This window comes from Talpa europaea, assembly GCF_964194135.1.
Source record: "Talpa europaea genome assembly, chromosome: 3".
Classification (NCBI taxonomy): Eukaryota; Metazoa; Chordata; class Mammalia; order Eulipotyphla; family Talpidae; genus Talpa; species Talpa europaea.
The window spans coordinates 112,550,372-112,564,178 of record NC_140069.1 but is presented as its reverse complement, the minus strand read 5'-3'; the positions used below and the strand labels follow the sequence as shown (position 1 = coordinate 112,564,178).

At 34.3% G+C, this 13,807-nt stretch overlaps 1 protein-coding gene across 2 annotated transcripts in view; it reads right to left on the bottom strand.

Moving 5' to 3' along the window:
• HGF (hepatocyte growth factor) overlaps positions 1–13,807 on the bottom strand; it is a gene marked incomplete at both ends in the record, with an annotated part of 57,458 nt that overhangs the window by 30,608 nt on the left and 13,043 nt on the right. The window contains 3 exons of one of the 2 annotated variants that reach the window (XM_084230941.1): positions 3,037–3,155; positions 4,597–4,717; positions 10,625–10,767. In XM_084230941.1, coding sequence (XP_084087067.1) covers positions 3,037–3,155; positions 4,597–4,717; positions 10,625–10,767 — 383 coding nt within the window. The remainder of the gene's footprint in view (positions 1–3,036; positions 3,156–4,596; positions 4,718–10,624; positions 10,768–13,807) is intronic. The other variant, XM_084230942.1, reaches the window with a different exon arrangement.

Below are 13,807 nucleotides of genomic sequence, written 5' to 3'. Positions count from 1 at the left end.
GCCCAATTGGTCTGTGCACATGTAATGCACATTTTCCCACTCCTCTCCCCAGCTGGAACTCACTGTCTTCTGGTCTTGGTACTATGGAAACTGTTTCCAAGAGCTTAAGTCCTGAGCCCTCCCACCTGCACACACACCACAAGGGCAAGGAACCAGAGAAGGCCAGCATGAAGCCTTTGGCCAGGTCTCCTCACAAGTCACTTGCAAGGGTCAATGACTGGGCTGGCATTTGCCTGTCCTGGCGAGAGAAGTTCTGCAGCCAGATCCTTGGGGCTTACTGCAGACTCAATGCTGCAATTGTATAAAGGCTCAGGATATCTTGTTAAATTTCATGGTGAGTCCATACTGTCTCCTTCCCCCGCCCAATCCCCCCAACCCCAAATAGTATATTGGTGGCCACTGTGTCCACCTTTCTGTAGGACTCTACTGGGTTTTTCTTTTAGAAATGAAATCTGTGTCTTACGTACTGAAAAATAAACCTCTGGGGGGCAAGGGATTTCCATCTTTGGCTGAGCTACTTTCAAACTTTCTCTGATCCAGTTTATCTATTGTTTTTGTTCAAGAATTGAATGTTATCTTTGCTTAGTTGCCAAAGTATACCTTCTGGTGTGGTGTACACTGGTAGGTGTTTGTTCATGATGTTATTACATTTTTTTAAAGATTTATTTATTTATGCATACAAGAACTGGGATACAGGCCAGAGGTGTGGGAGTTGAGAGGATTCACCAGAGACAGAATGGGGAACAGAACAGGCAGATTGACTGAAATACACTGCTGAGGGGAACAGTGGGCAAGTCAGGAGAGGTCTTCTGTGCCATGTGGGTATCTCCCCGGCTGGGGATCGAACTCGTGCCGTAGTGGCTGCGAACAGCTTCATAGGTTGTGTCTCAACCCCCTGCGCCACCAGGGAGGCCCATTATTACATTTTTATTGCCACAATTTTCTCTATACAGTAGAGGGTGGAGAATGTTTGTGGTTTAGGAAATGTGGTGCTTTTCTTTGACTGTTAAATGACTTTATGAAATACATCTTTATATTAAAAAAAAGAAAAAGATATTAGATGACTATTAGATCTAATTAAGTGTGAGAAAGCTCCAATCAGGTGAGTTGCTGGTGGTGAGAAGTGAGGAACAAGGGTGAGAAGCCCTCAGGTATCCGGTGGTCTGTGTACTCTACTAAAAACATGTCAGCCTTGCACATTTTAACATATAGGAAAAGTGCTGTTTTTAAAGGGCTTAGGAACACCTGGGGTTCCTGAGATTTTTAGGGAGTCCAGAAGATCAAAACTATTTTTATAACAATGCTGAGATGCCCTCTGTCCTTTATGTAATGAGATTTCTAGACACTATTTCATGTATTCAAAAGAATGAATGCAGAAGGAAATACAAGATATTTAGATATATTCCTCTAATTAATGTGACATCAAAGAGATTTGCTAAAAAGCCCAAATTTGTGAAAAATCTAAGCAATGCTAATGGTCTCCCTATTTATCTGAAAATAAAAATTATCTGAAAGTTAGGAAGTATCATAGTCACTCAATTTCTTTCCCTTCCAGTATCCTTTTAAAATAGCCAAATATTGGTTGGAAACAGTAAAGGAATGTGACATTTGAATTTTTCAGTGGCTGCATTTGAAAGGTGAATGTAGAGGTAATGTAATGTGTGTAGGGGGACTAAATTAGGTCTTTTCAGAGGAATATCCCCAAGATGATGTTCTAGGAAAATGAACAATACATATCCATAGCCTCATAATTGTATATTTATCATTCTGGGTGCTGGTACACAATCCAGTTTAGATTCATTGTCACTATGTATATATATGTATAGTGGCACTATATATAATATATAAAATATATATAAATATTTATAATATAAAGAGATATATACATATACCCACAAAGTATTATATATTATATATTATATATGTTTTATATATACATATACACACATGCATACAAATATATATATTTGTGTATATATATCTTTATATTATAACTATATATCTTATATATATTTATATATTATAAATATATATCTTTATATTATAAATCCAATTAATAATATTATTACCTTACCAAATTTATGCAATTCTTCTGGTCTTATCATTGAGTTTTTTTTTTTTTGTGGGACCCTCGCCTGTGGCTGGGGATCAAATGGCTGCGGGCAGCCTCGCAACCCAGCGCTCAACCGCTGCGCCACCAGGGGAGGCCCAATTCTTCTGGTCTTAAAGCATTTCAAAACCTAGTTGAAAAAATAAAACTCCTACTCATAGCAATAAAAAAGTCTAGAGTTAATTTAAACTATCCAGCATTATTCAAAGAATAAAAAATGTGTGAGTTAACTATGAGGAGAGAACCAAGTATACAGATTTAAATGGATACAACAAGCAAGTGAAAAAAGAAGCTTTTTATCCTCCATCCAAGAGGGAAGGGTTAAAGTGAGTCCATAGAAAGGAGGGTAGTTCTGCTAAAAGGTTGGCAAAGAACACAGGCTGCTACAAGGGCAGCCTGAGAAGTGGGCATCAGCTACTAGAAAATAAAGACGTCTGTGAGAAACTTCTATCAGACTTACTATTCTTCCCTGTAGCCTCTGTCATTAACCAGAAAAGATTCAGTCAGTTGACAGCTCTTTTATGTCTGAGGACAACAGGTAGAGAAAGGATACCTGTTCGATAGGTAAGAATGTAAGGTCCTAACTGGTGCCTCCTTGATGATGTTATGATACTGTGCATGTTCCCTGATCTTTTCTCCCTCTGTGGATTTTTCTCTTTTTCTCCATAACATGTTTGGCCTATACCATAGTATGGATATTTTGTGTGTATGTGCCCACTTATTTATTTCTTTCATAATAGTGACTCACTGAAAATTCCAAAGATCAGGTAGGATTACATATCACATTCTTAAAATATTAAAACCTACACACATTAAGACATCTAGTAAGCATCTAGTAAAATAGTTGTTAATCTGTCTTACTAATAATTGTCTGCTTAGATCCAGTCTGCAAGAGGAAAAGGAAGCAATAAATTTGACCAACTTACCGCACATTTTAATTGCACAGTACTCCCAGGGGGTGTCAGGGTCAAGAGTATAGCACCATGGCCTCGGCTTGCCATCAGGATTGCGGCAATAATTATCATCAAAGCCTTTGTCGGGATATCTGCAAACCACACCAAGAAAAGTGTCACGTAAATCTGCCTTGAAACGCCACCCAGCCCTAGACTTCAAAATAACTTTCAACTTTACTGGAAGCTACAAGCTGGAAGGAAAGAGGTTTTCCATGTTTTGCCTTGAATAGACAGCTAATCATTGACTATTAGCTTACATATCCTACTAAGTCCCTTTACTAGTAAGTTAGATCCAGTCAGTACCTATCCACCAACTGATTTCCCCAATAGATTCCCCTTCTCATTGGGAACAATTAAGGACAGATTACATATATATGACCTCATGTAGAATGTTCATTAAAAAAGCAGGCCCTCTTCAAGGGCAGGCTTAAAGTTCAAACTGAAAGTCAGGTTTCAGTAGCTCTGTTACTAATGATAGCTCAATTTTGGAAACAGAGCTTTTCTAGGTCATGCCCTACACCTACCAGAGAAAGAGACAAACTCCAACACACCACTTTCTCTATATCCTCCTCCCTTTAAATGAACAGAGTCTTGAATCAGTGACCTGATTTTAATTGCTAACATATCCTTTCTGTTCCTACTTAAAAGATAAGATATTCACTTAAAAATAAAGCAGAGTTTTAATTTCATTTATAAAAACAACAAAGAAAGAAGAAGAAAGAAAAGACACCTCTCAGCAATTTCCAAAGAAAAGTAGGGGTGGCATTTCCTCTATAATTATTTGTGTTTGTATTCTTTATAGAATAAACTAAGGGAGTTTCTTTTCTTTCATCAATTAAATCAAATGAATGGGTCAGAGCAGATGTATAATTTAACCATTTAGACTCAAAACCCACTTCTGGTGAGAAAAATGGATTTGGTTTCCTGATTTCTCTAAATTTGCATTTTCAAACTATATGCAGATAAGCAGCCAAAGAACTACTCCACCTTCCATTCCTTTTCTATGGCTATGACATGTGTCATGGTGTCACACAAAGTGCTCCATTTTACCTAATTCACTGATTATGTGGCTCTAAAAGCACTTGGGTTTGCATTTAATGATCATGTCCACCCACCCCCAACCTTGGGTCTGTCAAAGTGGTCATGAGTGAATGGACTTCTTTCTACTATGGAAATGAAAGAGGTGTGTATGTTGTTAGTTCTGTAAGAACTTTTGTTAGTTCTTCCCTTGGTTTAGGACCATCCCGATTTCCTGGACTCTATCTAGTCAGCCATTGAGTAGAATGCATAGCCACTGTCCTCATCTATATCACCATAAATGCCTTTGCCCAAGACTACCTCTTTCAAATATAATGGTTCCAGTAACTCTGTCAGAAGGATCCTGAATATTCAGAGAAATTCTAAATTTTATGTTCATCCATTTTCCAGAAAACATTATACTAAATAAGGAGAATTTTCATAGCAGCTTATCATGGAGCCAAACCAGACTGTATAGTAAAGAATCATTGGAAACATGACATGGTGATCTTTTACCTTTCTGGCAAGAATTTGTGTCGGTGTGGTGTCTGATGATCCCAGCGCTGACAAATCTTGCCCGATTCTGTATGATCCATAGGACCTCGATAACTTTCTCCATTGCAGGTCATGCATTCAACTAATAAAATTAAAGTATGGCATGTTAATTGCTTCTGACAGCAAAACCGAGAGTACTGCTATTCCATTTAAAGAACAGTAAATCATCTGTTTAGTAAAGAGATTTTTAGAGAAACTTAAATAGTGGCATAAAATGCTCCCTACAGAACTCTACATATAGTTTAAATGGGATTTTTGAAATTAGCGTCATACAGATTTAGTGTAGGGCCAGAATGTTGCCTTGCAAATTTATCAACAGTGTCCCAAAGATACTAAAATCTGGAAATATAAGATATGCCCTTGGAGACTCTGCCTTTATTAGTCTAAAATAAATAGAATCTCAGGATCTATACTGTTAGCAAAATAGTGCTTCTGTCTCAGCTTACACATCTAAATATATACACAGAAAATACGCAATTTAACATGAGTACATGTCATATTCCTACGGTTAATGCAAATATCAAGACCAGACAGATTGGAGAAACTAGCTTTGGTCAGAAATCTGGTACTATGAAAAGCACACCAATATTTTAAAAGAAGAAATCATGACTCTTATCTCTCAGTGAATACCCATATTGAATGGGCAAGTTTACATTCTTCCCTAAGTTAGCATAGGTGACCTGCTATTGAACTCCTTGTACTCACTGTTTTGAAAATGTATAAGCTGATCTAATTATGCAGGATCTTACTGATGATTCTGTGAGGTTAATTAATAGTTCTAACTGGCCTTTTATGTCACACTGAAAACTCTGAATCATATCAACTTGCTGAAAATGAGACTTCTCAAATGGACAGGTTGATTTGTAGCACAGCAGGCATCCTGTAGAATAAATCATTGCTTGGCTTTGCTAAGAATCCGGCAAACTTCCCCAAACACATCATTTGTATTGTGATTACTGATCATATAACTTCATCTGAAGGGAAGGAAAGATATCAATGTTTAGTTTTGTCTACCAGGGTCTAGTTTAATGAATATTTGTAATAATTTGGGATATAAGAAATATCTCTTTTGAAATGTTGATTTTTATCATCTAATAGGACATTAACTATTAACTTTCTGATACATGAAACTATATGGCTTGATCCATCTACTTCTTTCATATAGGTTAATCTGTGAACTAAGACAAAGGGCCAGTTCAGTTTCTATTCATTTGATATTGAGATTCCCCAGTCTACAGTCAGTAGAGACCTAACTATAAATGAAAGGGATCTAAGAGCACATAGATAAAGGTGCACTGTTTGGCCAAGGTCATTTCCATGTTGAAATGTTAATATAGTTTATATATTATATTTCAGCTTTCCATTTGAAAGGGGTTCAGGTCTATAGAGTTCCCTTTTGTTAATAAAATGCAAGCTTTGATATAGTCACAGAAAATGATGTAGTATTTCTAATTGTAGTTTGCTCCTTCATATGCCCATAACTTAAGAGTTAAGCATCTGCATGTACAACTTGTAAATTTGTATAATACCCAGCAATCAGAATATACTTCCTATGTATCCTTTAGAAAATGCAGTTTATAAGACTATAACCCTTTTTAATGAGCATGAATAATTATTTTTTCTGGGAAGCTGTACTATAGGGATTGTTATAGAAAAGCTTCTCTTGACTTTAGGATTTTTAATTTTATTAGGAAAAAATAGTTATATAAATGAAACAGCTAATTATGTAAGATGACTACTTTCCAGAATGAGTGTGGTAGAATCAAAAGCTTATCCAAACTTTAATGTACATAAAAGTTACTTTAAAACATGATTAAAGGAAGTTCTGAGTTAGCGGATTAGGGCTAGAACATTAATACCAAGCTTTTAGAGGATGCTGATTCTACTGGCTCCTGGACCTACTTGAGTAGGAGGTTTTATTTTATTTTGTTTGTTTTATTCTAAAACTTCCAAGTGTTGAACAATAATAGCTTTTATAGGAGAGAATGGATTTTATTTGGACCTGGAAGGATGGATGTGTTGAACAGCGATAAAATGGCAAAATACGTAAGATGACATATAAGACACATGAATTAATGTTATGTTTATATGAAAAGAAAGTTAAGGGTGCAGTTGAAAAACTAATGAAATTTTTAAATAAAAAAGATATCACGAATGAGGCTATATTTTGGAAGGCAATGAAAGTTGTTGAGGTAGATATTAAACATACCCTGTGATAGGACCGAAATGATAAGTAGAGTTATATATTCTTTGAGTATTCAGTACCTTTAACATATAAGATATCATTTGATCCTTGCAGTAAAGAAAATAAGGCTCACAAAAATTTTAAGGAACTTACCTAAAACAGAAAATATCAAACCTGTGCCTGGAACACAAGTTTTCTGACCCACAGTCCAGTGTTCTTTCCATTCTTCCTAATTGTCTTTTTGTCCTACATACTTTTAATCTGTTTCCTATCCATTCTAACTGGTCATACTTTAAGACAGACTCACAGAACAATCTTAGGAAGTCAACCCTCCCTCCTTCTTCAACATTGTTCCAACAATCCTCTGTCCTCTTGTTTACAACAGTAGGTTGTCCTCCTGTCAGATTCTCCCTCACTGGAGCATGAGGAGAAGGAGGCCAAGGGGAAGCAACTAGATGGTCACTTACCCAAGGCTGAAAAGTTTGTTTTATCACTACATCAAACCATCATGTTCGTCATATACAACATCTCAAAAAAAAAAAAAACAAATTTAAACTTAGAGTTAGTTTTCAAATTTTCATAATTCGAAGAATGTTCCGAGTTTTCCCAGCTCAAGTTCAAACAGTAAGGGTGGAAACCAAGTCCACCTGCTCAAGGAATCAGTGAAAGCACGATCTATATGACAGTGCAAGAGAGTGGGCATGTCCCTCCTGTCCCTTCTTCTTTGGGGTCTCTCTACTGTGGCCAATGTATTATTTAAACATGTCAGCAAGTTTTTTCCCTTTAAAAAGAAAAAAAAAAGGAAAATGCTATCCCAGATTACATAAATGCAAACAAAATAAATGTTTCTACTCATAAGTAGAAGAGTTCTTTTAAATATGGTTCTATTCTAAATGATAGTAAAAAACAACAAAAACTGCACATGATTTGTATATATAAGTAGGATTAATTTAGCATCTTTCTTGTCATACAAACTAAACTGAAAAAATCACTGTGTTTCAATTATCTCCATCCTAAAACCACAAGTGATCTGTGTTTACAGACTAAACGAACTGTTTTTAAAGTATCTTGTAGACATATCCATGCTAATCATCACTTCAGCAAAACTAAATCTTGAACAGTCTCACAAATCCACATTTATGTGGTTTTATTAAACCTTTTTTAAAAAAGTATTTCTCCATAAGAGCATGGCATTAAACACAAAGTTATGGCAGTATTATTAGGTATTTTAAGTACCAAAAAAAAAATAAGGATTATGACTGAATAATATCCATTTGCTTGAATATTTGATAATCATTTAAAAAAATGCCAATGCTTGCTTTATTTTAAATCCCAAGCAAAAGTTAGAGCAAGAAATTGAATTTTACATATCTCAATTTTCCATAATGATTAATCTTACATTAATGGTAATGTTTTCTTTACAGAATTATGTCAGGTTCTAAATTTTATAAAAGGTTTTTCATTTTCTTTTGGAATGCTTAATACATTTTGAAGGTTTAAATTATTAAAATAATCATTGAATACCAGATTTATTTCTTTGAAGAACCAAAATTATATGTGATTATTTAACCAGTAGTTCATTACAGTTACAAAAATTTCAAAAAGCATGAATTGATTTACACGTCTTGTTTTTTCAAAAGAATAGTCCAAAGTTTAATCATAGGTACTGTTCCTGTATAATTTTAAATACGTAAGATGATTTGATTATTTTATCCATACTACTTTATTCATAACATTATAATCTTTAGACTTGGCCATTTAACAAATTAATATTCACATATAAAAATGGCTCACCCATCATATTACTTAAGTATTCTCAATTTAGAGGGTTTCCCTCATATATGCATCTGAATAGAAATTTATATCATATCTACACTACTTTGTATATCTTGTATTGTCCATTTTATAAATAACTCCTTTTCTGTGTTAATGTATTGACAATACTTTTTTTAAAATCCTCTTCATTAAAATCCTGCAAAAGCATAGTTCATGTTAGTGTGAATTTAAATATCACAGCTCAATTCACACTTCCTGCAATATGTTTACCCTAGAGGGCAGGTGTTGGTTCATTTCTCTCTCAGGAGGGTTATTCTACTATTGTCAGACCTCTAATTGTTTCCAGAAAGAGCACATCTGCAACCTCTAATGCCATGGTGACCAATTGCATCATTAATGAGCAATGCCCTTTTCTAAGGGAGGCACAGTGACCTCAAATTATTAAAGGATATTAAAGATGTGCATTCTAATGAGATATGGATAACTGGAAATTGTATTTTTCTCATTACTTCTTTTCCAGCATGTTTTTTCAACATTGGCTATCAGTTCAGATCTGTGCCAGTGTTGTTTTTTTCTTTCTTTTTTTTTTTGATGAAAGTTTTTATAAACCAGCAATTGAAAATAAAATTCCCATATGGACTAGGAGATAACATAAATGCTAAGCTGTTTCAGGTCACCTCCCCTTGAAAACACTTTCCCAGGTCAAATAAAACCAATAAACAAAACTTTTTGCCAATGACTTTCAACCTCAGAAACTGTGAGAATGGAGAGTTCCTTTAAAATAGGGTTTTTTCTTCCATGTGTGAATTTAAGACAAATATTAATTACAGACTTATTCATACAAAACAGACTTGTTCATAACGTTATCACAGATCCGTTTATTATTTTTAAAAGAAAAGAAAACAATGAAGAATTTATAGTAAACAGGATATGATATAGAATGGAAAGTAAGAATTTACAAACAGAGATGGAACTGGCTCTAGCACATGAAGTCATGAATTTTAAATTAACTAACAACAGAAAACAAATTCACCTTCTCTGTGACAATTAGCTAACAATGGCCTTTTTATGTGATAAATATCAACCTACTAGTAAATGAATATTTATAGAAGAAATATTTCCAAAAGAAATTTCATGAGTAACAAACAGGTAAGATATCTTACTATAAAAATTGGACAGCATTCCAGCAGCCCGTCCCACCCCAAGTACTTCAAAATCCTAATAAATTTCTATCAGAATTTTATCCGTGTTTGCATTGGCTGTTTAGAATTTTAGTTTCAGACAGAACTAGTTTAACAGCCAGATAACTAAGAAAAATGAAACCGCATACAGTGCTGAAATGGTTACTCTTCCTTCTTGCCAGTCATTTAGTTTTCCACTGCATGAGTAAAGACTGAGAGGAGGTAGAACATAGACATGGATTTAGGATGCCTGCCTTCAAGGCAGCTTGGGAACCACTTAAATCTCTTCAGATACTAATCTGAATGGTATTCAGTTCCAGTCTAGGTATCAAGTTTCGTTCTAGTCACATTTTCACCAAAACACACACTGGGGGAGCTTCCAGTGATGCCCTCCTGTATTTTCTTCTCAGTCAATATACCCTTGCCACACCACTTCAGAGTAGCTTTGACAACATTTCTGCTGAAATAGGTGCTGAATTAATACAATTAGCATTACTCATAAAGGGCTAACTTTTTTTCAGTCACTTGCAGATGACATGTGAGAGTAGAGTTTGAGGTATATGAGCTCAAGACAATATGAGGAAGTCTAAACTTTCACTTCCTCTGAGGGATGCCTCAGGCTCTGTTGAAATTCAAACTGACAACTGGCTCCATTATTGTGCATTAATCTGAGAATAATCAGTTTTTAAAACATCCTGTAAAGTGTTCAAAATAAGTCTATGGTTGCATTTGAATGAACAATATATTTATTGGGACTTGATTAGTTTCTGTTAACCTTTAATGTGAGTTGCAGTTCTAGACAAAAGGGGGATCAGAGTACCCCCACACGGCATTCAGGTTCATTTACCTTCTGAACACTGAGGAATGTCACAGACTTCGTAGCGTACCTCTGGATTGCTTGTGAAACACCAGGGTCCCCCTTCTTCCCCTCGAGGATTGCGACAGTAGTTTTCCTGTAGGTCTTTACCCCGATAGCTCGAAGGCAAAAAGCTAGTTTTAAAATGATAATCATTACAGTATAAGAGCATGCAACTTATTTTTGACCAATTAATTTTCTAATTAGTTATGTTTTTCCAAAATATTCTATCTCAGACATCCAAATATTTTTAGCTTGAATTCCCTCATTTCCATTCATTCTTAAAATACTTTAATTTTATTAACTTTCACCTAATTGAATATGGTAATATTCAGCATCATTAAGAGTGCTCTGTCTCTGGGTTTGCTAAGAATCAATTTTCCCTAACTTAAATGACATTGTTTGAATCACAATTTCAAAGCTCCAATTCTAGCAAGTGATTGAGCAATGCCCCTTGTAAGAGAACTGAAGAAATATGCAGTCAACCTTGAAATCTCACTATTACACTGCTTATCCAAGATAATTACTTGTTTATTGCTTTTCTTATGAAGAATAGTCCCCATTTTTTCTGCACAATTGAGAAACAGACTGAAGTAACAAGAACAAAGAATCTAAAATTTAATTAAGCATGGACTCAAATTTCAACTTTCTCTTACTCACTAGAGACTGTAGCAGGACATTTCATCTTTCTAAGCCTGTTAGCTTACCTGTTTATTGAATATAACCATAATTTATGGCAACTTAAACCTTCTATGGTTGTTTTGATTTCAGAGATGACAGAATAATTGACACTAAGTTAATGTGATCTATCATCAGACACACTCCACTTGGTAGTCTTAATTTTGTCATAAAACAGAATTGCTTGTTTTTTTCAAAAATTCAAATGATTTTTACTATGCCCATGACGTGGTACTCCAGGTTTAGTTAATAATAGTAGGCCACTGGTTGCAGAGACAGCAATATAGTACGTTCACATTAAATTTCATTTTTTTAATTTTTTACTTATTTGCTTTTTTATTAATGACATATTATATTATTATTTTACAATCTTGTTTGTTTTTTCACAATATAGGATTTCCCCCCACAGATATGGGCACCATCAATTTCCCACCACCAAAGCCAGTAATTCCACTCCTATATAGCTGCTCAAAGAACACGTCAAATTTCTAATGCTCTACTTATAGTTTTGTTTGTAGCATAAAGTATTTCAAAACAATTTCAGAAAAGTCCAAAACCTTTTTACTCTTTTGTACTGCTTGTGGCATTGGCCTTAATGATAATACACTGATACAGCTATATTTATCACAAAAAATCATAATAAGTAAGAAATATATACTTTTAGGTATTACTAGCAAATGCTTTTTGGAAAATCCAGTTGTGTTTCTCAATATTCAGTTCAATAATTTTTATAAAGTTTTATTTCTAATTTTACTGTTCTCTGAGTTCTAAATAGTAACTTAAAGTCCAGGGATTTTAGTCTCAGTATATATTCTCATTCAAATGTTTACCTTACCCACTGAAACTTATATTTTAAAAAATTGTATTTTTCTCTTCATGTTGTAACACAAAATAAATATACATCTTAAACACACATACATTAAGTATATCTAGTTGTAGAAAAGCTTTCAGCTCTGTGTGTGCGCGCACACACACACACACACACTCACACACACACGCCCTTTTCCAGAAGATGTGTAAGGCCAGAAAGAAGTGTGAGGAAGCAGTGACTGAATCAGTCAATAATTTAGTAGGGAAAATGCAATTCGAAAGGAATGGAAAAAAATATAAATCAAAACTAGATATGGCTAAAAGATGAATAAAGTTTTTCCCACTGGAATTAATAAAATGAAAAATGAAGAGAAAGGATGTACTGCTTTCCACAATTTTGTGTCAATTTACATGAACTTCCTCTTTAGGTCATGCAGCATAAAGAGCAGTCCTCATAATATCTTTTCCTTATTCCTTGGTACATACAACTTTTTAACCAAACTAACTAGTTTTCTTCTGGGTTCTGAGGTGTTCTGCCTGCTATTCTTTATTTTCTCATTCTTGACCAAAAGATGAAGCTTAACCTTACTCTTTTCACTTACATTTCATTTAATAAATGTTTATTAAAACCTATTATATGTAAACCCTATGTTGTCAATAGGCTCTGTAATAAATTTTATTCACATTCATGCTAGGTTTAGTTCTTTGTTGTTAGCAAAGCTTTAAGAGAGATAAATGAAATAATAGTTACAATTGAGTAATACCCAAATATACTTCAAAATATAAATTTGATTTTCTTGCTTCTAGTCTCCTTTTCTTTTCTTTTAATATAAACTGTGTTCATAGGAAACTTGATCTGTTCCATCATCTGCTTCATTAATGAATGCTGGGTGGCCAGTGAAGGATATAGATGTAGATATCAGGTCACCTGATTTTCTGGTTAAGCCTCTATACTAATTTCATCATCTATCATCATCTTCCCATTAAGTCACTTGTAAAATATTTCAATTTAGGGAGTCAACAATAAACCACTCCTCTAGACAAAAACATATTTCTTTTTCCATCTTCCATAAAGTTAATCTTTAGTCAACAATTTAAAAGTGTGAAAATATCATGCAGATATTCCAATGAGATGGTATTTGATAGAAATTAAGTTTTGTTCCCCTTGAATATAAAAGAAAACAAAAAAAAATGATTCGATTAATATACAAAATCCTTTCAGCCCTTAACCTCTATGTCACATGAAAATGTTTTTTTGTAAAATAGCTGATTGGACCAAGAAGCCAGTTCCCAGGGAGATCTGTTTCATATTACTCCTCTAGCAGAGAATCACAATCATAAAGAATTTGGGCTGAAATAAAACCTCTACTGGGTGAATATAGTGCACTCTCTTTAACTAGGGTAGAATTGAATTCAAAAGCTATTCCTTTGTTCATGAAAAACTTAGGCCTATTTAAATAAAGTGTTTTCTTCACTATGCAAGGAATGACCCCATACAAATCTTTGAGAGGAAAAAAAAACACATATTGTTTGGTTGTTGTATCATAAGGATAATACTATGTTTCAGAAGTATTCATGTATAACTGTAAATATCTGCTTTTGAAAAAAGCAGTAGTTTTCTCTTTTGGAAATACTGTAAAGCTGATCATCAGCCTGAATACTACCTAGCTGGAATTAGTTAGGACT